At 35.1% G+C, this 27121-nt stretch overlaps 1 protein-coding gene across 1 annotated transcript in view; it reads left to right on the forward strand.

Annotated features, from left to right (window-relative positions):
* Positions 1-213: 213 nt before the first annotated feature.
* KANSL1L (KAT8 regulatory NSL complex subunit 1 like) overlaps positions 214-27121 on the forward strand; it is a 129715-nt gene continuing 102807 nt past the window's right edge. The window contains 1 exon segment of the mRNA XM_082658439.1: positions 214-1319. Within this exon segment, the coding sequence (XP_082514565.1) occupies positions 232-1319 (1088 nt within the window). The 5' untranslated portion in view covers positions 214-231.

Raw genomic sequence — 27121 nt, forward strand, 5'->3', positions numbered from 1 at the left:
AGGCCCACAGTCAGAATGGAGAATAGTCCTTATTGAATTCCTTATGAGCTAGCAAAGAGCAAAGATAATGTTAGGAGTTGGGAAATAGAGGAGGAATTTAGTTCCATTCGCTTTTTAATCAGAGACATTGAAAGTGTTGCCCTTGGGGAAAGTATAAAACTTTTTTCTTGATATTTGATCATTTATTTTTACATTATTTTAGGTTTGCAGTAATTATCTGCAGGATTCGCCATGACCCCAGCTCTGAGGGAGGCAGCAACAAAGGGTATCTGCTTTTCATCTTTACCAAGTACCATGGAGTCGGACAAGATGCTATGCATGGAAGGTCCAAGAACGGTAGATGAAAAGCTAAAAGGAGACACTTTCTCTCAGATGCTGGGATTTCCAACTCCTGAACCTACTCTTAGCACTAATTTTGTGAATTTAAAACATTTTGGCTCCTCTCAGTCTTCAAAACATTACCAGACTGTTCTTTTAATGAGTTCTAATGCTACATTAAATAAATACAGTGAGAATTGTAAACAAAAGAAATTAGGGGAACCCCACTGCAATAAGCTGAAAAACATACTGTGTAATGGTAGCAACATTCAGCTCAGTAAAATCTGTCATTCTCATTCTGAAGAGTTCATCAAAAAGGAACCTCTGTCAGATACCAAAAGTCAGTGCATGACAGATGTACAAATTATTTTGGATTCAAATATAACCAAAGACACTAATGTAGATAAAGGACAACTGAAAAACTGTAAGTGGTACCAAAAGAATGCACTTTTGGATAAAGATAGTGACGCTGAGATTAAAAAGGGTTTATTGCACTGTGCTCAAAACAAAATTGGGCCTGACCACTCAAACGTGCCTATTAGTTCCTCAACTGCTGAAAAAGAGGAGGAAGTGAATGCTCGTTTACTTCATTGTGTAAGCAAACAGAAAATTTTACTTAGCCAAGCTAGAAGAACTCAGAAACATTTGCAGATGCTCCTGGCAAAGCATGTTGTTAAGCACTGTGGTCAGCAAATGAAATTTTCTATGGAACATCAACTCCCCAAAATGAAGATTTTTCATGAACCTACCACAATTTTGGATAACAGTTTACCTAAATGCACTGAAATTAAACCAGACATCAACTTATTGACTGCAGAGAATAAATTGTGGAATGATACAAAAAATGGCTTTGCACGGTGTACAGCTGCAGAAATCCAAAGATTTGCACTGTCTGCTACAGGGCTGTTGTCTCATGTTGAAGAGGGTCTGGATTCTGATGCAACTGATAGCAGCTCTGATGACGATTTGGATGAATATACCATTAGAAAAAATGTGTCAGTGTAAGTGCAAAATTATTATTAGACCTTTTACTGTTCTGTATATAGCAGCAATTTTGTCTTGATTTCAAGATATGTTTAAAAGAAATAGATTTTCTAAAATCTTAATGCCATAATCTTTAAGTTATAAAACTTTGGTGAATTTTTAAAATGTTTCTTTTGTTAAAAATGACAGTCTGTTAATATATACATACTATTTAAAAATAAGTTACCCAACTGCTCTATCTAGGGAAAAAACCCAGATAGGAATAATGAAAAATAATTAGCTATAAATATGTATTTTTCCTGTTCTTGAATAGAATAGGCTGTGGACAGGGCTTAAAATTTTGCTTAAGTTATCTAGCCAAAATGTATAGCTAAAAAAATTTAAAGTCTGCGTAGGTAGCCCTCACTGGCTTCAGGAGTTTATCAGTTGGCAGTACATATAAATTGACCTGCTAGTTAGAAAAATTTTTTTTAACTATTTATATGCTCGTATTCACAGCTTTCAGCTCTGGTCTTTACCAATTTAGTCAATTTTTGCTAGATTAATATAACCAAAACAAAATTATAATGTCAGCTCTTAGATACCTATTGAATGCTTATTATGTGCTGGACCCTAGAGATTCAGTGATAGACAAAATATTCAGCCTCTACCCTCTTGGGAATCTGCTTCAAACAGAGATACCTAGATATTTTATAAAACGAAACAAAACAAAACAGAAGCACAGAGAAAAATAGTTTTACCTATCATACCATTTTAATACTCCAGAACAGTTCTGATAGAAGTTTCTGGGATGATGGAAATGTTCTATTTCTGTGTTATCCAGTAGGCACTAGTCTCATGTGGCTATTGAGCACTTGAAATGTGGCCAGTACAACTGAAGAACTGAATTTTTAAAAATTTATTTATTTATTTATTTATTTATTTATTTATTTATTTATTTATGGCTGCGTTGGGTCTTCTTTGCTGCGCGCAGTCTTTCTCTAGTTGCGGCGAGCGGGGGCTACTCTTTCATTGCGGTGCACGGGCTTCTCATTGTGGTGGCTTTTCTTGTTGCAGAGCACAGGCTCTAGGCACGTGGGCTTCAGTAGTTGTGGCTCACGGGCTCTAGAGCGCAGGCTCAGTAGTTGTGATGCATGGGCTCAGTTGCTCTGCGGCATGTGGGATCCTCCCGGACCAGGGCCTGAACCCATGTCCCCTACATTGGCAGGTGGATTCTTAACCACTGTACCACCAGGAAAGCCCAGAACTGAATTTTTAATTTTATTTAATTTGAATTAATTTTATTTTAAACAGCCAGCTAGAATATAGTTTCTAATCTAGCTTTCAGAGAATCTGTTAATGTCCCTAAATTGATGCAAAATACTGTGTATATATGTGGCATTTGGGGAGGAAGAAGTTCATCATTTTTATCAAATTCTCAAAGATAAGTGAGAATCATTATAGAATTAGAAGCGGAATACATTAATTTTTACTAATAAGTAGAAGGTCAGTATATTAATTTTTATAGTAAGGAGTAAAATGTAAAACAAAGTGAGCATTCCAGGCTTTTTGGTGTTCTGTTATCACTATATTTGAAATGGATTTGAATGAGAGCTAATAGTTATTGAGGACATATTTTTCTAACTGGCATTGTGCTATTTACTTTACATTTGATATATTATTTAATCCTTTCAACAACCATGGGAGGTAATTGTTGTTATCTTTATTTCGCTTAATAAGAAAAAGGCTCAGCATGGCTAAGTGACTTGCCTATGGTCAAAAAGCCAGATAAGTGGTGGAGCTAGGCTTCTTGCCCATGTATGTGAAACTTTAAACCTATGCACTTTCTGTTGGACCATCCAACTTTGTCAACATTATATCAATGATGCTTACACATTATTAAGCAAGTGTGTTCTATAAGAAGTCCAGAAATTTATCAGGTTTTCTATTTATAATGCTTTTGAAGTAATTCAATTTAATAACATTTAGTAGGTAAATGCTGTAAATTATTTACATTTTGTTGTTTTGTTGTTGAGAAGAGCTAATGGGCAGGGTTTCTTTTTTTTTTTTTTTGCGGTACACGGGCCTCTCACTGCTGTGGCCTCTCCTGTTGTGGAGCACAGGTTCCGGACGCGCAGGCTCAGCGGCCATGGCTCGCGGGCCCAGCTGCTCTGCGGCATGTGGGATCTTCCCGGACTGGGGCACAAACCCGTGTCCCCTGCATCAGCAGGCAGACTCTCAACCACTGCGCCACCAAGGAAGCCCTAGGGCAGGGTTTTTTATTATTGAAATATAATTGATGCACAATGTTATGTTAGTTTTGGGTATGCTGTGTAGTGATTTGACATTTACATGCATTTTGAAGTAATCACCAATATAAGACTAGTAACCATCTGTCCCCATACAAAGTTATTACAGTATTATCAACCATATTCCTTATGCTGTATATTACATCTCCGTGCCTTATTTGTTTTATAAATGGAGGTATATACTTCTTTAATCCCCTTCACTTCTTTACCCCACCACCCCACACCCTCCTCCTCTGGCAACCACCTTTTTACTTTCTGTATTTATTAGTCTGTTTTTGTTTTGTTCCGCTTGTCTTGTTTTTTAGATTCCATATATGAGATCATATGGTATTCGTCTGACTTATTTCACATAGTATAATACCCTCTAGAGTCATCCATGTTGTTGCAAATGGCAAGATTTCATTTTTTTATGGCTGAATAATATTCCATTGTATGTATGTGTATATATATAAAAAAAACTTCTCCATTCACCTATGGATAGACACTTAGGTTGCTTCCGTGTCTTGGCTCTTGTAAATAATGCTGCAATGAACATGGGGGTGCACATATCTTTTCGAGTTAGTATTTTCATTTTCTTCGGATAAATACCAGGGAATGGATTGCTGGATCATAAGGTAGTTCTATCGTTAAATTTTTTGAGGAACCTCCATACTGTTTTCCATAGTGGCTGCACAAATTTACATTCCTAACATTAGAGCACAAGGATCCTTTTTCTCTGCATCCTCATCAACACTTGTCATTTCTTGTCTTTTTGATAATAACTATTCTAATGGTGTGAGGTGATAGCTCATTGTGGTTTTGATTTGCAGTTCTCTGATGATTAGTGATGCTGAGCACTTTTTCATGTGCCTATTGGCTATCTGTATGTCTTTTTTGGAAAAATGTCTATTCAGGTCCTCTGCTCAGTTTTTTTTTTTTTTTTTTTTTGCGGTACGCGGGTCTCTCACTGTTGTGGCCTCTCCCGTTGCGGAGCACAGGCTCCGGACGTGCAGGCTCAGCGGCCATGGCTCACGGGCCCAGCCGCTCCGCGGCATGTGGGATCTTCTAGGACCGGGCCAACACCCGTGTCCCCTGATCGGCAGGTGGACTCTCAACCGCTGCGCCACCAGGGAAGCCCCACTCTGCTCAGTTTTTAATCAGGTTGTTTGTTTTTGATGTTGAGTTGTATGAGTTCTTTGTATATTTTGGATATTAACCCTTTATCAGATATACCATTTGCAAATATATTTTCCCATTTAGTATTCAGCCTTTTGATTTTTTGATAGCTTCCTTTGCTATGCAACTTAATTTTAAGCAACTTAAAGACAAGTACTACTTTTTCTGTCATTGTATACCCAGTTCCTAGCACTGTCTGCTTTTTAGTGGTTGTTTGGTGTTGGTTGAGTGAATGAATGAATTTTTCTGTATTTGTATATGTAGCTGTAAAGGTACAAAAATCAAGGTTGGCAGTCTGTAAAATTTTCTCTTTCTATATGTTTTATTTTTTCTTCTTCCATTCTGTAGTATATCTTTACTTGATTTTTCCCTCCTTTCTTCCTTGGTCTCTTGTAACAAACTGGTCACAAAATGTATCTTATACATCTTAGAACCCGCATGAGTGTGTGTTGAATGAATGAATGAATGAATAAAATATACCAAAATATGGACATTTGAAAGTCATTATTCTAATATTTAAAATTTTAATTTTGATAAGTAAAATTGATATGTGTATTATGCTTATCTTAAAAATCTTAGATTATATGATAACTAATGTCTTTTTTTTTTTTTAATTTATAGCCCATATAAGAAAAACAAGTTCCTTCACTCCATCACTCTAATCAGGAAATTTACCTGTGAAGGAATATGATGGTTTTAAGAAATTGGAAAGTACTCACATTAGCCATTACCAGTTATTTAAAATATATATTTATATGTAGACAGTAGATTAATTTATAATGACATTACTGATACACTTTAAAGATAACTTGTGGCTGAAAGACTAATGTGCATTAGGCACTTTTCTAAAAAGTCAATTTACTTTGCAAAGCAAAACAGGAGGACTTTATATTTTTTGTAGGTTTGAGATATAATCCTTATAATATGAATGGAAACTCCCCCCTCCATGTTCTGTCTCTTTGGTGAAGGAACACAAGTTATGGACATACTTGTGTTACAGTCGTGGCTTGCTCTGTGACTCTGAGCAATGGTTAGGTTATTCTTAACCCACTGAATCAGATTCCTCTTTTTTGGTCTACCTTAAAGAGTTCTGGAGATGATTAGATGAAATAATAAATATAAAGTACCTATGCCTAATAAGGCACTGAGTTGATAGCCAATAAAGAGTGCCTTATTAAGCAGTTTATGGTTGTGGAAGACTGGAGCTTAATATCCCATGGAAAACTTGGGGAGCCAGTGTAAAATACATGCCTGAGTTAACCATTTGAGAGGTGAAGAAGCTGGAGTATTTGTATATCAAATCCCATCAGTTACTGGGTGAAGACTATTCCTGGTTTTACTAATTCCCTGGCAGTTCTGTTCTGCCACTTGAGTGACAAAGACCGCTTAAGCACCACCAACAAAAAGCCCTCAAAGAAATGCAGGTGCTGGCAGTTGGAAGTCAGGTTTGTGTCTGCTGAACTGGTATGTGTGAAGGGATGTGAGTGGGTTTGACACACTGTGTTACAATTATGTTACTTCTCATCTGGTGGTAAGGCATTAGAGTTCTAGCTTTTATTTATTTATTTTTTCTTCTCTTCTGGGAAATGATGATTAGTTACTTTCTTCCAGGATGCATGTGGGAAAACTCATAGATTTTAACACAGACATATTCTGATCCTTCAATGTTGTAAGAAAAAGGAAGAAACATGGCTTCTTTTCTTATCTGAGGAAATCTGCCAGTATCTTCCAAATCACTCAACCATCTTGGGTGTTTGGAGAAAAATCTCTTCATTTTTCCATATTAGTTTCCATGTATTCAAATTTTCTTTTTAGTTTTTACTTCAGTATGTAAATTGGCTATCTTGATAAGGAAATTCTTTTAAACAAAATCAGATATTTACTAAGAAAGAAGGGAGAGTTGTTTAATTATAAGCTGTGAGGTGACTCTTTCTAGATTGAACGATGGGAAAGAGCTAAGTAAATAATTTCTTGCAGAGCTGCAGAAATGAATACTCAGTTTTCTGTATAAACACTTCCTATTTTGCCAGTAGAAAGAAAAAAACCAGGTGATGAATTTCCCTTTGAGAAATTTGATAAATAGGAGTATGAGCTCAGTGTGACATTCAGAGAGTAAAGAGACGAATAACATTATATTAATAAATTGCAAATGAGTACTTTTATACTTGTATAATATCAAGTTGACAAATTGTTTTGTATTTATCACCTTTTTTTGTGTGTGTGTGGTACGCGGGCCTCTCACTGTTGTGGCCTCTCCTGTTGTGGAGCACAGGCTCCGGACGCGCAGGCTCAGCGGCCATGGCTCACGGGCCCAGCTGCTCTGCGGCATGTGGGATCTTCCTGGACCAGGGCACGAACCCATGTCCCCTGCATCGGCAGGTGGACTCTCAACCACTGCGCCACCAGGGAAGCCCCTTAGTTTTTCTTTTACAGAAAGTCATATAGTTGGAATCATATAGTATGTAGCCTTTTCAGATTGGCTTCTTTACTTAGTACTATGCATTTAAGTTTTTCCCTTGTCTTTTCCTGGCTTGATAGCTCATTTCTTTCTAGCACTGAATAATATTCCATTGTCTGCCTATAACCACAGTTTATCCATTCACTTGTTGAAAGGTGTCTTGGTTGCTTCTAGGTTTTGGAAATTATGAATAAAGCTGTTATAAATATCTGCATGCTGGTTTTTGTGTGGACATACATTTTCAATTCATTTGCGTAGATGCCAAGGAGTCCAATTGCTGGATTATATGGTAAGAGTATGTTTAGTTTTGTAAGAAACTGCCAAACTGTCTTCCAAAGTAGCTATACTATTTTGCATTCCGGCCAACAACGAATGACAGTTCTTATTGCTCCACATCTTTGCCAGCATTTGGTGTTGTCAGTGTTTCAGATTTTGGCTATTATAACAGATGTGTAGTGGTATCTTATTGTTGTTTTAATTTGCAATTCCCAAATGACATATGATGTTGAACATCTTTTCATATGCTTACTTGCCATATATATATATCTTCTTTGGTGAGGTGTCTGTTCAAGTCTTTTGCCTATTTTTTAATTGGGTTGAGTTTTAAGAGTTCTTTGTATATTTCAGATAATAGTCCTTTATTATATATATCTTTTGCAAGTGTTTTCTCCCAGCCTTTGGCTTGCCTTCTCATTCTCTTTCAAGTGTCTTTACAGAGGAGAAGTTTTTAATTTTAATGAAGTCTAGCTTATCAATTATTTCTTTCATGGATCATGCCTTTGTTTTGTCTAAAGTGTCATCACCATATGCAAGGTCACCTAGATTTTCTCCTATGTTATCTTTTTGGAATTTTATAGTTTTGCGTTTTACATTTAGTTCTATGATCTTTTTTTTTTGTGGTACGCGGGGCTCTCAACGCTGCGGCCTCTCCCATTGTGGAGCACAGGCCCCGGATGCGCAGGCCCAGCAGCCATGGCTCATGGGCCCAGCCGCTCCGTGGCCTGCAGGATCCTCCCGGACCGGGGCATGAACCCGTGTCCCCCGCACCGGCAGGCGGACTCTCAACCACTGCACCACGAGGGAAATCCCTATGATCATTTTTGAGTTAATTCTTGGAAAGAGTGTAAGGTCTATGTCTAGATTCTTTTTTTTTTTTTACATGTGGATGTCTAGTTTTTCCAACACTATATATTGAAAAGACTGCCTTTTCTCCACTGTATTGCTTTCACATCTTTGTCAAAAACCAGTTGACCATATTTTTGTGGATTTATTTGGGGGCTCTGTATCTGGTTCAGTTAATCTATTTGTCTGTTCTTTTGCCAATACCACATTGTCTTGATTACTGTAGCTTTATACTAAGTCTTGAATATGGATAGTGTCAATCCTCTGACTTTGCTGTTCTCCTTCAATATTGTGTTGGCTATCATGGGTCTTTTGCCTCTCCATATAAACTTTAGAATCATTTTGTTTATTTCCACAAAATAGTTTGCTGGCATTTTGATTGGCATTGCATTGAATCTATAGATCCAGTTGGGAAAAACTGGTATACTGACAATATTGAATCTTCCTATCCATGAACATGGAATTTCTCTCTAATTTTTTAGTTCTTCTTTGATATCTTTAATCATAGTTTTGTTGTTTTCCTCATATAGATCTTATACATATTTTGTAAGATTTATACCTAAGTATTTCATTTTGGGGGATGGTAATGTGCTTTTAATTCAAATTCTGCTTTTTTACTGCTGGTATATGAGAAAGCAGTTGACTTTTGTATATCAACTTTGTATCCTGCAACCTTGCTGTAATTGCTTATTAGTTGTAGGCTTTTTAAAAATGATTCTTTTGGATTCTTCCCATAGATAATCATGTCATCTGTGAACAGAGTTTTATTTCTTCCTTACAAACTTGTATATCTTTTATTTCCTTTTCTTGTCTTATTGCTTTAGCTATGATTTCCAGTACAATGTTGAAAAGGAGAGATGACGGGATATCTTGTCTTGTTCCTGATCTTAGTGGGAAAGGTTCTACTCTCTTACAATTAAGTATGATATAGCTGTAAGTTTTTGGTAGATAATCTTTATCAGGTTGAGAAAATTCCCTCTTTTTCTAGTTTACTAAGAGTTTTCATTGTGTATGTTGTACTTTGTGAAATGCTATTTGTGCACCTCTTGGTATGGTCATGTGATTGTTTTCTCTTTGATGTGATATGATGTAATGATGTGATATTGATATGATAATATGATGCCTGTTGATATGATAGATCACATTAATTGATTTTGAATGTTGAACCAGCTTTGCATACCTAGGATAAATCCCACTTGGTTATGGTATGTAAGTCTTTTTATACATTTTTAAATTCAATTTGCTAACATTTTGTGGTTCTTTGTGTCTATCTTCATAAGATTGTAGTTTTCTTGTAATAGCTTTATCTGGTTTTGGTATTAGGGTAATGCTGACCTCATAGGTGAGTTAGGAAGTGGTCCCTCTCCTTCTATCTTCTGAAAGAGATTCTAGAGAATTCGTAAAATTTCTTCTTTAAATTTTTGGTAGAATTTATCAGTGAACCCATTTGGGCCTGCTGCTTTCTGTTTTGGAAGGTTACTAATTATTGATTTAATTTCTTTAACAGATACAAGTCTATTCAGATTGTTTATTTCTTCTTGTTTGAGGTTTGGCAGATTGTACCTTTCAAGGAATTAGCCCATTTCCTCTACATTATCAAATTAGTGGACTTAGAGTTGTTCATGTTACTCCTTGATTATCCGTTTAGGGTTCATAGGATCTGTGGTGAAGTCTCCTCTTTCATTTCTGATATCGGTAATTTCTGTGATCTCTCTTTAATTCTGGTTATCCAGGACAAAGGCTTATTGACTTCACTGATCTTTTCAAAGAACCATTTTTTGGTTTTTTTGATTTTTCTCAGTTGATTTCGTGTTTTCAGTCTCATTGATTTCTGCTCAGATTTTTATTATTTCTTCTACTTACTTTGGATTTAACTTGCTCTTCTTTTTCTAGTTTCCTAAAGTGGAGCTTAGATGGTTGATTTTTAGATCGCTCTTATTTTCTAATGTATGAATTTAATGCTATAAATTCTGTTTTTTCTCTTAGGCTTTTCCCTGTAAGCAGTGTTTCCACTGTATCCCACAAATTTTGAGACTTGTATTTGCATTTTCCTTTCATTCACAGTATTTTAAAATTTCTACTGAGATTTCTTCTTCACCCCATGTATTAATTAAAAGTGTGTTGTTTAATCTCCAAGTATTTGGGGATTTTCCAGTTAACCATTCTGTTAATGATTTCTAATTTAATTCTATTGTGGCCTGACAGCAGACATTATATAATTTCTGTTTTTTAAAACTTGTTGAAGTGTGTTTTATGGCCCAGAATATGGTCTGTTTTGGTGAATGTTTAATGTTAGCTTGAGAAAAATGTGTAATCTGCTGTTGTTGGATGAAGTAGGCTATAGGTGTCAATTATATCCAGCTGATTACTGGTGCTGTTGAGTTCATCTTTGTCTTTACTGATTTTCTGCCTGTTGGATCTGCACATTTCTGATAGAGGGAATGTTAAAGTCTCCGATATAATAGTGGATTCATCTATTTCTTCTTGCAGTCATCTATCAATTTTGCCTTACATAGTTTGATGCTCTTTGTTAGATGCATACACATTAAGGATTGTTATCTTCTTGAAGTGTTGACCCTTTTATTATTATGTAATACCCCTCTTTATCAATGATAACTTTTCTTGCTGTGAAGTTTGGTCTGTCTGAAATTAACATAGCTACTCCCACTTTCTTTTGATTAGTGCTAGCATGGCCTAACTTTCTCTGTCTCTTCAGTTTAGTTTCTTTTTTTTTCTTTTTTTTTTTATAGTATAGCAGTTATTTATTAGTGAGATAAATGGTTACAATTCTCCCTCTGGACCTGTTTAGCCTTGTACATAAAACAATTATTATTATTTTTAATTGAAGTATAGTTAATTTACAATGTTGTGTTACTTTCAAGTCTACAGCAAAGTGATTGAGTCATATATATATATATATGTATATATTAGATTATTTTCCATTATAGGTTATTACAAGATATTGAGTATAGTTCCCTGTGCTATACAGTAGGTCCTTGTTGTTTACCTATTTTGTATATAGTAGTGTGTATATGTTAATCCCAAACTCCTAATTTATCTCTCCCCCTCCCTTTTGGTAACCATAAAATTGTTTTCTGTGTCTGTGAGTCTATTTCTGTTTTGTAAATAAGTTCATTTGTATCATATTTTAAGATTCCACATATAAGTAATATTATATGATATTTGTCTTAACTCTTTCTGACTTACTTCACTTAATATGATAATCTCTAGATCCATTCATGTTGCTGCAAATGGCATTATTTTATTCTTTTTTTATGGCTGGGTAACATTCCATTGTGTATATATATACCATATCTTCTTTATCCATTCATCTGTTGATGTTGCTTCCATGTCTTGGCTATTGTACATAGTGCTGCTATGAACACTGGATGCATATATCTTTTCAAATTAAAGTTTTCTCTGGATATATGCCCAGGAGTGGGATTGCAGGATCATATGGTAACTCTATTTTTAGTTTTTTAAGGAACTTACATACTGTTCTCCGTAGTGACTGCACCAATTTACATTCCCACCAACACTATAGGAGAGTTCCTGTTTCTCCACACCCTCTCCAGGATTTACTATTCGTAGAGTTTTTAATGATGGCCATTCTGACTGATGTGAGGTGATACTTCATTGTAGTTTTGGTTTGCATTAATATAATAATTAGTGATATTGAGCATCTTTTTGTGTTCCTGTTAGCCATCTGTATGTCTTCTTTGGAGAAATGTCTATTTAGGTCTTCTGCCTACTTTTTGATTGGGTCGTTTGTTTTACTGACATTAAGCTGTATGAGCTGTTCGTATATTTTGGAAATTAATCCCTTGTTGGTAGCATTGTTTGCAAATATTTTCTCCCAGTCCGTAGGTTGCCTTTTTGTTTTGTTTATGGTTTCCTTTGGTATGCAAAAGCTTTCAAGTTTCATTAGGTCCCATTTGTTTATTTTGTTTCTATTTCCATTACTCTAGGAGACAGATTGAAAAATATATTGCTGTGATTTATGTCAAAGGGTGTTCTGCCTATATTTTCCTCTAAGAGTTTTATAGTATCTGGTCTTACATTTAGGTCTTTAATCCATTTTGAGTTTATTTTTGTATATGGTGTTAGAGAATTTTCTGATTTCATTCTTTTACGTGTAGCTGTCCAGTTTTCCCAGCATCACTTATTGAAGGGACTGTCTTTTCTCCATTGTATATTTTTGCCTCCTTTGTTATCGATTAATTGACCACAAGTGTGTGGGTTCATTTCTGTGCTTTCTATCCTGTTCCATTGATCTATGTGTCTGTTTTTGTGCCAGTACTATATTATTTTGATTAGCTTTGTAGTTTAGTCTGAAGTCAGGGTGCCTGGTTCCTTCAGCTCCATTCTTCTTTCTCAAGACAGTTTTGGCTATTTGGGGTCTTTGTGTTTCCATACAAATTTCTAAGTTTTTTTGCTCTAGTTCTGTGAAAAGTGCCGTTGGTAATTTGCTAAGGATTGCATTGAATCTGTAGATTGTCTTGGGTAGTATGGTCATTTTAACAGTATTGATTCTTCCAATCCAAGAACATGGTATATCTTTCCATCTGTTTGTGTCATCTTCAATTTCTTTCATCAGAGTATTATGGTTGTTTCCTTACTTTCTCTTTTAGAGTATAAAAATGCAACAGATTTCTGTATATTAATTTTGTATCCTGCAGCTTTACCAGATTCATTGATGAGCTCTAGTAGTTTTCTGGTAGTGTCTTTAGAATTTTCTGTGTATAGCATCATGTCATCTGCAAACAGCGACAGTTTTATTTCTTCCTTTCCAATTTGGATTCCTTTCATTTCTTTTTCTTCTCTGATTACTGTGGCTAGGACTTCCAAAACTATGTTAAATACAAGTGGTGAGAGTGGGCAGTCTAGTCTTGTTCCTGATCTTAGAGGAAATGCTTTCAGTTTTTCATCATTGAGTATGATATTAGCTGTGGGTTTGTCATATATGGCCTTTCTTATGTTGAGGTCAGCTACCTCTTTGCCTGGTTACTGAAGAGTTTTTATCATAAATGTTGAATTTTGTCAAAAACTTTTTCTGCATCTATTGAAATGATCATATGGTTCTTATGCTTCAATTTGTTAATGTGGTATATCAGATTCAGTTATTTGCAGATATTGAAAAATCCTTGCATCACTGGGATCCCACTGGATTATGGTGTGTGATCCTTTTAATGTATTGTTGGATTCGGTTTGTTAGTATTTTGCTGAGGATTTTTCATCTATTTTTATCAGTGATATTGGCCTATAATTTTCTTTTTTTTTGATATCTTTGTCTAGGTTTAATGTCAGGGTGATAGTGGCCCAGGGTGATAGAGTGAGTTTGGAAGTGTTCCTTCCTTTGCATTTCAGGAATGGTTTGAGAATGATAGATGTTAAGTCTTCTCTAAATATTTGGTAGAATTCACCTGTGAAGCCATCTGTTCCTGGACTTTTGCTTGCTGGGAGTTTTTAATTACTGATTCAATTTCGTTACTGGTAGTTGGGCTGTTCATATTTTCTGTGTCTTTCTGGTTCAGTCTTGGGAGATTGTACCTTTCTAAGAATTTATCCATTTCTTCTAGGTTGTCCATTTTATTAGTGTATAGTTGTTTATTGTAGTATCTTATGATCTGATCTATTTCTGTGGTGTCAGTTGTAACTTGTTCTTTTTTCATTTCTGATTTTATTAATTTGGACCCTCTCTCTTTTTTTCCTGATGAGTCTGGTTAACAGTTTATCAATTTTGTTTATCTTTTCAAAGAACCAGCTTTTAGGTTCATTGATCTTTTCTGTTTTTTATTTTAGTATCTATTTCATTTATTTCTGCTCTGATCCTTATGATTTGTTCTACTAATTTTGCGTTTTGTTCTTCTTTCTCTGGTTGCTTTAGGCATAAGATTAGGTTGTTTATTTGAGATTTTTCTTGTTTCCTGAGGTACAGTTGTATTGCTATAAACTACCCTCTTAGAATTGCTTTTGCTGCATCCCATAGGTTTTAGATTGTCGTATTTTCATTTGTCTCTAAGTATTTTTTGATTTCCTCTTTGATTTCTTCAATGATCCATTGATTGTTTAGTTAAACATATTGTTTAGCCTCCATGTGTTTGTGTTTTTTGCAGTTGTTTTTTTTCTTGTAGTTGATTACTAGCCTCATAGTGTTGTGGTCCAAAAAGATGTTTGATATGATTTCAGTTTTCTTAAATTTACCAAGGCTTGCTTTGTGGCCCAGGGTGTTATTTGTCCTGGAGAATGTTCCATGTGCACTTGAAAAGAATGTATATTCTGCTGCTTTCAGATGGAATGCTCTATAAATATCAATTAAGTCCATCTGGTCTTAATGGGTCATTTAAGGCTTGACTTTCCTTTTTGAGTTTCTGTGTGGATGATCTGTCCATTGATGTAAGTGGGGTGTTACTGTCACCACACTATTAATGTGTTACTATCAATTTCTCCTTTTATGTCTGTTAACATTTACCTTATCTATTGAGGTGCTTTTATGTTGGGTGCATATATATATTTCCAATTGTTATATCTTCTTCTTGGATTGATCCTTTGATCATTATGTAGTGTCCTCCTTTGTCTTGTGACAGTCTTTATTTTAAAGTCAACTTTTTATGACATAAGTATTGCTACTCTGGCTTTCCCTTGATTTCCAGTTGCATGGAATACCTTTTCCCATGCCCTCACTTTCATTATGTATGTGTCTCTAGATCTGAAGTGAGTCTCTTGTAGGCAGCAAATATATGGGCCTTGTTTTTGTATCCATTCAGCCAGTCTGTATCTTTTGGTTGGAGCATTTAGTCCATTTACATTTAAGGTAATTAATAATGTGTATGTTCCTATTCCCATTTTGTTAATTGTTTTGGATTTGTTTTTGTAGGTCTTTTCCCCCCCTTTCTTCTTTTACTCTCTTTTCTTGTGATTTGATGATTGTCTTTAGTGTTATGTTTGGATTCCTTTTTCTTTTTTGCGAGTATATCTGTTATAGATTTTGTTTTGTGGTTATCATGAGGTTTTTGTATAGGAGTGTGTGTATATATATATATATATATATATATATTTTTTTTTTTTTTTTTTTTTTTTTTTTTTTGCGGTACGCAGGCCTCTCACTGTTGTGGCCTCTCCCATTGCGGATCACAGCTCCGGACACACAGGCTCAGCGGCCATGGCTCACGGGCCCAGCTACTCTGTGACATGTGGGATCTTCCCGGACCGGGGCATGAACCCGTGTCCCCTGCATCAGCAGGTGGACTCTCAACCACTGTGCCACCAGGGAAGCCCACAGAGTGTATATTTTTATGTGCTTGTTTTAAGTTGCTGATCTCTTAATTTCAGACACATTTTTAGATACCCTGCATTTGTGCTGTTCTCCCTTTATGATTATTGTTTTTGATATATTTTACATCTAATTGTTTTGTGTATCCCTTAACTGCTTATTGTGGATACAAATAATTTTACTACTTTTGTCTTTTAACTTCCCTACTAGCTTTGTGCATGGATTATTTCCTACCTTTATTCTATGTTGGTCTTTACCAGTGAGCTTTTCCAGTTTGTAATTTTCTTGTTTCTAGTTGTGACCTTTTCTTTTTTGCCTAGAGAAGTTCCTTTAGCATTTGCTGTAAAGTTGGTTTGGTGGTCCTGAATTCTTCTAGCTTTTGATTGTTTGTAAACCTTTTGATTTCTCCATCAAATCTGAATGAGAGTCTTGTTGGGTAGAGTATTTTTGGTTGTAGGTTTTTCTCTTTCATCACTTTAAGTATATCATGTCACTCCCTTCTGGCCTGCAGAGTTTCTGCTGAAAAATCAGCTGATAGCCTTATTGGAATTCCCTTGTGTGTTATTTGTTGCTTTTCCCTTGTTGCTTTTAATATCCTCTCTTTATCTTTAATTTTTGTCATTTTGATTACAATGTGTTGTGGTGTATTCCTCTGGGTTAATTCTGCATGGGACGCTGCACTTCCTAGACTTGGGTGATTGTTTCCATCCCCAGGATAGGGAAATTTACAGCTATTATCTCTTCAAATAGTTTCTGAGGCCCGTTCTCTTTCTCTTCACCTTCTAGGATCCCTATAATGCAAATATTAGCATGCTTCATGTTGTCTCAGAGGTCTCTTAAACTGTCCTCATTTCTTTCCATTCTTTTTTATTTCTATTCAACAGCAGTGATTTCCACTACTCTGTCTTCCATCTCACTGATCTGTCCTTCTGCCTCATTTAGTCTACTCTTGATTCCTTCTAGTGTATTTTTCATTTCAGTTATTCTTCAATTTTGTTGTTGTTGTTGTTGTTTGTTTTTTTGTGGCCACACTGTGCAGCATGCGGGAATCTTCATTCCCTGACCAGGGGTTGAACCCATGCCCTCTGCATTGGGAGCACACAGTCTTAACCACTGGACCACCAGGGAAGTCCTGTATTTTACAATTCTGTTTCATTCTTTATATTTTCTAACTCTTTGTTAAAAACTTCTAATTTCTTGCTCTATGCATCCATTCTCCTCCCAAGTTCTTTGATCATATTTATGATCATTACTGTCAACTCTTTCTCAGGGAGACTGCCTATTTCCATGTCACTTTGTTCTTCTTTTGTGGTTTAATCTTATTCCTTTGTCTGAAACATATTACTCTGTCACCTAATTTTGTGTAAATTGCTGTTTGTATTTTTATGTATGTGGTAGGTTGGTTACATTTCTTGACCGTGGAGAAGAGGCCCTCTATAGGAAACATTCTATGCATCCCAGGAGTGCACTTCCCTCTCGACACCCAAGGTCCAGGAGCCAGCTGGTCCCAGGCTAGTGTCTGGCCTGCATTTGGGTGGAGCTGGGTTTTGGTCCTCTGGTGGGCAGGGCTGTATTTAGGGGCATACCTAGATGTGGCTGTGAGCTTAGGAAGTCTTTAGGTAGCCTGACTGCTGATTGGTGGGGCTGTGTTCCCACCCAGTTTGTTGTTTGGTCTGAGGCATCCCAGCACTGGAGCCTGCAGGCTGTTGGGTGGGGTCAGGTCTTGGTGCCAAAATGCCAGCCTCCTAGAGAGCTCACTTGCTGATGAATGCTCCATGATATATCCACCTTCTCATGTTGTGATTTTGGTGTTCTCTTATCTCAGGAGATAAGCTTAAGGTCCTTCTACTTTGCCCTCTTACTTTTAACCTATATGTGTCTTTATATTTAAAGTGGGTTTCTTGTAGACAACATTTAGTTGGGTCTTGTGTTTTGATCCACTCTGACAATCTTTGTCTTTTAATGAGTGTATTTAGACCATTGATGTTTAAAATGATTATTGATGTAGTAGCTTAATATCTACCATATTTGTCACTGTTTTCTATTTGTTGCTCATGTTCTTTTCTCGCATTTTTGTCTTCCATATATTTTCTGGCTTTTGTAGTTTTTTGCGTTTTGCAATTTTAATTGAACATTTTATATAATTCTACTTTCTTTCCTGTCTTAGCATATCAGTTATACTTCTTATTTATTTTTTTTAGTTGTTACCCTAAAGTTTGCAATGTATTTTTATAGCTAATCCACCTTTACTTTCAAATAATACTATAACTCTTCCCAGTTACTGCAAGTACCTTATAATAACAAAAAATCCTGTTGTCTTTGTACCTTGTATCACTCCTGTCGTTCATTGCATTTATACATATAAGCATATGTAGGCATTTATAAGCACACACACATGTGCATACCTAATTGGTTACATTGTTGCCATTGTTATTTTGAACAAACAAATCCATTATCTGTTAGATCCATTAAGAATAAGAAAAATAGAACTTATTTTACCCTTAGTTATTCTCCAGTGTACTTCTTCTCTTTATGTATATCTAAGTTTCTGACTTAATTTTTCAGAGAAGGAAAATTGTTTTCTTTTAACATTTGGCATACAGGGGAATGATGCCAATAATACGTGGAATTCGGCTTGGATTCTTTTCCCCTAAACAAGTTTGAACCTGTTATTGTTTTGGAAAGCTCAGGGGCAAGCTTTTTCACAACTAAAGAGAAAGCGTTAGTAGTATAAGAAAAATGCTGAATATTCTGTAAAAGTAACCTATAATACAATAAGGTGCTGGTTTATTGGCACCTTAACAATTTTAACAAAAAATTGCTGTATATTCTACTATATTAAAAGATCTGAGGAAGTTGCAAGTTTTGTTGAAGAAGTTGTAAAGATAGCCTTTATCAATTTCTTTTTAATACAAAGGAACTATCACCAGATGATATTTTTAATTTTTATTAAACTGGTCTCTATTAGAAGTGAATGTCTTCAAGGACCCACATCAAAGGAAAAAACGAGCTCCAGGAAATGAAGCTTTAAAGGATGGACTGACTTACTCTTAATACAAATGCCAGTAGAAACTCAACTGTACTCATATTTTTATATGGCTTGTTATTGTTTTGTTAGGACTCCATAGTCCTTAATTCCATAGATTTTGAGTCCTCTCACTCCAATTCTACTTTTTCCATAGGTTTAGCTCTTTTTATTTTACAGAACATGGAGTTATTTAGGAATGCATATATGCTGTTATAGCAGAAATGCCTGCACTCAATTCTGAGTTAGTGGTAGCCACCTTTTTGAGTAACAAGGGTAGTCTAATCCTCTTTTATCTCATTTATTTTCAGTGCTCATCATAGTGGCTGGCAGGGCTATCCCAAGCCCTTTTGTGTGCAGTAGAAAAAAATGCTCCTTCCTCTGAGTAGGTTTAGATTTTTAATTGCAGAGCTTGGAGTACAAAACTCTTGCTGAATTAGTCCTGCTTGCCCTTTCAGCCAGGCCTTTATGCAGTGTATAGTTTGGAAGCACTATAACATGTCCTGGCTTCCTGAACAAAAGAGTCATGCACACATATAAACACATGCATGTACACACACACACACACACACACACACACACATACACACAGTGCTTGTTGAACTGATGATGTGCATGACTTCACACTGTTTTTTAGCAAATATATTTTGATTAGTTTAGAAATCATTTATTTCCTTTATTTGTATGTCCCTAATTGTTAATTTTGATGTTATGTGAGGATTTTAAAAATACAGGTAAGACAATTTAACAGACTATTAACTTTCAAAATTCTTTTCATACAAGAGAAAGGGGGGAGTGGTATTGATAGAATGTATAAATATTCCCCAGCCTCTCCATTTTTTCTTTCTCTCTTCCTTTCTTTGAAGGGAAGGGGGTGATAGATGGTAGGAGAGCAAGACCAAATATGCCAATCTAATGTATAAATTCTTTAAACTAATACAAAAAATTTCAGTTTAGTTAGATGACAAATTGGGTTTTGCCAGATTTCTAGGCAGAATTGCACAATATATTAAGATTGTGACTCAAAGCCACATTCAACAGGTGGAGTAAAAGTCCTCTCTTTCGGTTCCAGATGTGGTTCCTTATATGCGGTAACCTATAAACCCAGAGACAACTTTTCTAATGCTTTTACCTTGTTTCTTGTATGTATGTTGAAGTAGGGACAGGAAAGCTACAATAAAACTCCTACTGGAAAGAGAGAAGGATGGGATACACATGAAAGTTCCTGGTCCTTACAATAATTAATAAAACTTCTTGCTTTGGAAGTAGAGTAAGGTCTTGATAGGATCCTAATTCTGCTTTCTGAGAGAAGTTCCTTTGTCCTTTGTTTTCCATAGTCCCTGACTTTGCTTTTTTAGGAATTATTCCTTAATCGGAAATGGGTGTTGGAGAACATACCCTTATTTGAGGCTGCCCTGGATTCTCACCCTGTGTTCTGTCAGTGCAAACTTGGGCTCCCTGGGTAGAGCATGCTAGACTTGTGGTATTTTTTGCTAATAGAGTTGCCTCAAAAATGTAGGTTTCAATTCTGTTTGCCTCCAGTCAGCTATATGTGAAAATACCAGTACCAGAGATCTCACTTGCTCATAATTGCTAAGCCTACAAACTAGTTACTTTACTAGTTATTTTCCTCAGAGCATCCAACTCTCCCTTAACTTAATAACTGATACCTTGTGGCCACCTGAAACAGTACATTTGGGTAGGGGTTAATCTGACTTTTGCTCCTAGGCAGGCTCTCGTTATGTGGCTTAGAACTCTTAAGAGAAATTGTTGGAATACATTTTTTTGTGTTAGGTGTAGAGAAGCAACTGGCTTTTCTATTCCTTCAAGGTACCCTGTATTATTGGATTATCCATTAAGTTAGAAGTAGGCTATAGTCAGAGAGCCTTCCTAAGCAGAGTTGTATTCTTTTTTTTCTCTGCTTGTAAATGAACTAATTCTTGCCTAAATTCATTCATTTATCAGGCTTAAAACAACAAGTAGTAGTCAATTCATTACAACATTATGACTTTTTCTAGCTGCTTCTGCTAGAACTATAGTCTTGGTAGGCACTTGGTTTCTCTTTTAAATGGTCATATTTTGCTAGTATAGTATATATAGTATAGTGTAGTATAGAAAGGATCACCAACATATGTCTCTTTCCTATCTGCTTTCTGTCCTACCTCTAAGTTAATAGAAATGCTTTGGATTTATCTTATAACCCACTCTGTTGTTCCTAAGAATTTCTATAACATTTAGCATAAAGGCTAAGTTGTAAAAAAGAGACTTAAAACTATAGTGGCTCAAACATAAATTAACTGTTTTTCTTATAGAACAGTTGAAAGGTAGATAGATGTGTGATATAAGATGGATAAACAACTCTGCTTTCATGAAATAGTCCAGGAACACCCAAAAAAGGAATCCATGAAGCACTTTCAATTTTTGTTGTTGTTGTTGTTGTTAAGATTCTGGTCTTAAACTGCAACTGTAGTTTTTTTTTTAAAGGCAGTGAAATTTTGAATAGGAAATATTTGAAACAAAATAGAAACATTTTAGAGATATCACACACACACACAAACACATATAAAAGTTCTTTGATTTCTAACCATAATGGAGTGGAGTCACTGGTGCTGTTCTTTCTCTTTGGCTGTAAATATCTAGACAAAAATATATGAAACAGTCATTATTTTCAGAAAATGGCAGCAGAGGTCAGAGGTTCAGTGATTTCTGAGAAAAGAGAAACAGATGAAGTGAGCCCTGTGATTGCCCTGGTTTTCTGCCTGGAGGCACTTTCAGATATCTGGTGCAGGGAGAGGAAAGCCAAGTAGAGCACAATGGTCCTGCTTGATTGAAATAAAGATTAGATTGGGGGAGGATGAGATAGCTGGAATCGTTAGATCAGAATACTAAAGAGTAGGGACCTATGTAGGCAAAGAAAGAGCATCATAAATCTTCATGTTGCCTTGAGACCTTTGTTAAATACTAAGCTCTGTGTGTGTAGGTGAAACTCCATAAGGGCACACAAAAAGTTATTAGGCAATGTAATCTGAACAACTTCCAATGCTCATACAAGGTTAAGAGATGTTTGAGTTCTGAATAAGCAGAGTGGAGAGACTTTGTTGAACATCTAGAGTATTCAGTAGAGACCCCAGATTGGTCACACCTCAAAGAGTAAGGCTGAGTCTGACTTGATGACTAATGGCTACTCTATACGTGCTCTAACAAATCTTAGAAGGAATCTGAAAAGAATGAAGTTGAACATTAAGTAATTTAATAACCTATTGAAACAAAATTTATCACTCTTTAAAGGAAGACCATAAAATCCAGAAATTCAACAATATCATATTCATAGTGTCCATAATAAATGTGTGTGTGTTTACATACATACATACATATATGTATACATACACACAAACTACTAGACATACAAAGGAGGAGTAAAATCATCAATAGAAAAAGACAGGAATGACAGAGATGGGATTAGTTGGCAAAGACTTTAAAATATCTCAAATATAGTAAGTATGCTCAAGGACTTAAAAGGAAAAATCATAAAACTACAGATCTAAGAATCCCAATAAATCACAAGCAGGATTACAAACAAAACCACACCATGGTGTATTGTAGTCAAATCACCAAGTTCTAGTGATACAGAAAAAAATCTTAAAAGCATTAAGAGGAGGAAGAAAAATTTTTATATAGGGGAGCAAAGAAAAAAAATGACTGCTGACTTATCATCAGAAGGTAAGCAAACTAGAAAACAGTGGAATGATATATTTAAAGAGCTGAAAGGAAAAAAAAATTAACCTAAAATTATTTTTAAAAACAAAAGCAAAATAATATTTCCAAATAAGCAAAGTGAGAAAATTTCCTGTCAGTATACCTATATTATAAGAAATCTTAAAATGATCTTCAGGCTGAAAGAAAATAATACTGAGTGAAAATTCAGTTCTGCACAACGGAAAGAAGAAGTAGTAGGAAATGGCAAATATTTATGTCTAAAAATATATGGAAATTAAACTCTACATTTCCAAGTAATGCTTAGATCAAAGAATAAATCACAAGAGAATCTATAAAGTGTTCTTAATGGAATGATAATGAAAATACAGCATATCAAATTTTGTGGGATGCAATGCTTACATGAAAATTTATGGTTATAAATGCTTATATTAGAAAAGAAGGAAGGTGTAAAGTTTATGGCATAAGCCTCCCTCTTAAGAAGCTGCAAAAAATGAGCAACTTAAATCCAAAGCAAGAAGGAAAAACTGATAAAAAGTGAAATCGATGAATATAAAACACAAAAGCAACAGAGAAAAATCAGTGAAACCAAAGCTGGTTCTTTGAAAAGATTAAGTTGATAAATATCCAGCTAGATTGATCAGGAAAAAAATTACCAATAACAGGGAAGAAAAGCATCACTGTAGATATTATAGGCATTAATAGAATAATCAGGGAATAGTATGAGCAATTTCATGCCAGTAAGTTCAATAACTTAGTTGGACTAAGTGCTTGAAAGACACAAATTACCAAAACTGACAGAAGAAGAAATAGAAAACTTGAAAAACCTTATGTCAATTAGATAAATTAATAATTAAAAACTCCCTATAGGAAACTCCAAGCCAAGATGGCTTCACTGATTAATTTTATTGAAACTTAAGTAGTAAACAATTACAATCTTATACAAACTCCTTCAAAAAATAGAGGAGGGAACACTTCTTGACTCATTTTATGAGGTCAGCATTAGCTTGATTTTAAAATCAGATAAAGACATTACAGGAAAATAGATCAATATCTCTTTTGACTGTAGATGCAAAATATCCCTAATGAAATAGCAAACAGAATCTAGCAAAACATATTACAAAATGCATCATGACCAAAGGGGTTTATGCCAGAAAGCAAGGTTGATTTTAACATTTAAAACCAATCAAAGAAAAAAGGAGAAACAGCATATGATAATTTCCAGAGATACCAAAAATCTATTTGACAAAATTCGAACCTACTCATGATAAAAATTCACGAAAAATCCAGAATAGACAGAAACTTCTTCAATCTGATGAAGGACATTTATAAAAAGTATACAGCTAACATTACATTTAACAATGAAAGACTGAATGCTTTCTCTGTAAGATTAGGAAGAAGGTAAGGATGTCCATTCACACAGCTTATAATTAATGTTATACTGGAATTCATAGCCAGTGCAGTAAGATAAGAAAAATAATAAAAGGAATCCAGATTAAAAATAAATCAAACTGCTTTATTTGCAGTTGACATGATAATATACATAGAAAATCCTAAGGACTTTGCTATGAGGAAGATACTAAAACTCCTAAGTGAATTTAACAAGGTCAAAGTATATAAGGTCACCACATAAAAATCAACTGTATTTTTATATACTATCATCCAAACAATTTATGAATGCTATATACTAGCTTCCATAAACATGAAATACATAGAGATAAATTTTTTAAACTCTATAAAACATAGCTGAGAGAAATTACCAGTACATAAATACACAGAGAAATAATACCTTATACATTGATTAGGAGATTCAGTGTTGTGTTAATTCTCAACCAATAGATCCATGGATGCAATGAAATCCTTATCAAAATGCTGCTCTTTTTTTTTAAGAGATTGACAAGCTGATTCTCAAATTTAGAATTGTCAAAACAATATTGAGAAATAACAAAGTTGAAGAATTTACTGGATTTTAAGAATTACTCTAAACTACAATAATAGTGTCGTATTGGGTCATGGTGTTGACATAGGTAGGTAGATAGATGATAGACAGATATCCTAAGTGCTCTCTGTGTGTATGTAAGTGTATATACAACATGTAGTATTCATATAGATAGTCTTTTATCTATTCAAGGATAGTTTTGGTTTTTTTTTCTATTAAAGGATTATAGAATCTTTTCAACAAATGGTTCAGGAACTAGATATCCTATAGAAAATAATGAATCTGGACCCTTACCTGGACCAATACACAGAGCTTGACTTGAATTGGATTATAGATCTAAAAGTAAAAACACTAAAACTTTTTGATATTTTAGAAACATGAATAAATCTATGAATTCATGTTAAGCAAATATTTCTTAGCACATAAAAAGAACTATCTATAAAAGGGAGGTTTGAAAAATTGGGCTTCATCAAAATTAGAATCTTTTGCTGCTCAAAAGACACCTTTAGGAAAATGAAAGGCCAGCTACAGATTGGGAGCTATAAGTATTTCCAATACATACAGTCTGACAGTCTTATATGAACAGGAAGGTAGCCAATTAAATATGAGCAAAAGATTTAAAAAGACACTTCATTAAAGGAAGTCATAATCCCTTGGGAAGCATATGAAAACATGTTCCACATCAGGAATTGGAAAACTATGGCCCATGGACCAAATCTGGCCTATTGTCTGTTTTTGTAGACAAAGTTTTATTGAAACATCATTACACCCATTCATTTATGACTGCTCTCATGCTATAACAGGAGAGTTGAGTAGTTATTAAAGAGACGCTGTGGCCACAAAACAAATATTTCCTGTCTGCCTCCTTACAGAAAAATTTGCTATCCCCTGGTCTAAAGGAATCAAATTCCAGGGAAGACTAAGCTCTTCCTAGGTGAGCAAACACCAGTGGAGAAGTTTGGCCTAATTTAATGTAATTTTCCCCAGGATAAAACTTATTTTTCTTGGAATTATAATTTTTTACAGTTGGATCTTATTTTTTAAATCATAGTTAATTCATTTTTATTACTAAGCTAACAAACTCTATTAAAGGCAAAATTATACAAGTTTTTCTTTAAGTTTTGGTAACTTAAGGTGTAATATTAGAAAGTTCTATCTTATTCTGAGGAACAAACTACACTTCAAGGTTAAAACAGTGATGTAGAGAGAACAAAACAAACAAAACAACAACAAGACAGTGATGTAGATTCATGATGTTGACCAGAAGTTAGTACGAAGAGAAATTGTACTGAAAACCACTTGGTTTAAACAGCCTGTACTTATTTCCATCAGTAAGTTAAGTTGTGACTGCAAACAAGTAAGGATGAGGATTGAAGGCATGTGCTGCCTTTCTGAGGACTGACTAGTCTCACTGCCCAGGTGGTATCCACTCATGGATGTATTTGCCCTGATCTTCACTAGAAGTAGGGGCTCCTATTTCCAGTGCAGATCAGGGCATGTGTTGGTCTTTGATCAGTTCAACACACTGCAGAGAGATGTAGGGAGTAAATCTTAGTGGCCTGGCAGGCCAGGCTTATATGCTAACTGAGGAGTCTAGACATTCTGGGTTTGCCTCACATTCTTATTAGTTTGTTGTTGCATCAGCTGTGTTCTGATTGGTTACACTCTAAGATATAAGCCATTACATCATTGGTTATATAAATTGTTTACATATAACGTTTTGTGTTTGAGGTACAACAGGTGTCGATCTCCTTTGAATGAGCCATATACTTATCTGTAACATGTTTACAACCATAGTTAGTTTTTAGAAAGACATTTTTTCAAGCAAGAGAACATTTTTGATGGAAAAGATTGGTTACCATTTATAAGCATAGCAAACAGATTTTACTCCTGTTAAAATGTAGAATAAGGTATCCTTTACAGAAAATTCATTTCACTTATTACAAAGCCCCAGTATTATTTAGTTTACTTAAATTAAATCTGATATTACTACTTTTTCTATGTTAGGATAATTTAATGTCACATATGAACATAAAAATGATTTTTGTAAATTTAGTTTCAGTATCAGTATTTGTACTAGAAGTACAATAACATTAACTCCATAAACTTTTATTTTTCTCTATTTCCATGAGCTAATAATCAGTTTGACAACCCAGCAAAGTGGCATGTTATAGGGAAATTTTCTGACTGGGGCAAAATTTAATGAAACAATGTTTAAGGTCATCTTTGATTTCTGCATGCTTACTTCCACATCATACTTCTTCAAGTCCTATCTACTTTAAAATCAACCTTGAGTCCATCCTCTTATCTTCATCTCTTCTTTATCTCCCACCCCATTTCCAGTCCAGGCCATTTTCATCTTTTATTCATTGTTTTAGTCACAATAAGCTCTAGAGTAACACATTAACCTTCTAATCTCAGTAATTTTGCACAGCAAAGGTTTACTGTGGCTTACGTAAAGTCCAGTGTGGTTTGAGCTGTGATCCTCTTCCATCTTGTAGCTATAATATCTGCACAGTGGCTTTGAAGTTGGTCAGATGGACTAGAAATGACTTTATCACTTTTGCTCACAGCCTGTTGGTCAGAGCTAGTCACATGGCTCCAACTTAAGTGCAGTGAAGGCTGGGAAATGTAGGATAGCACATGAAATATTTAGAGATCACAATTATCTGTACCACATTTAGGTTATTATAGTTGCATCCTAATTGGTTTCCTTATTTACTCTTATGTTCCACTACAATGCTTTCTTTACCTAGTAGCTAGAGTGCTTGGAAAAAAAAAATTTTGTTACTATCTCGCCAATAACTTCCTTTTTGCATAAAATCCAACACTTTGCCCTCACCTG

The sequence above is a fragment of the Grampus griseus genome, assembly GCF_964374135.1.
Source record: "Grampus griseus genome assembly, chromosome: 7".
NCBI lineage: Eukaryota > Metazoa > Chordata > Mammalia > Artiodactyla > Delphinidae > Grampus > Grampus griseus.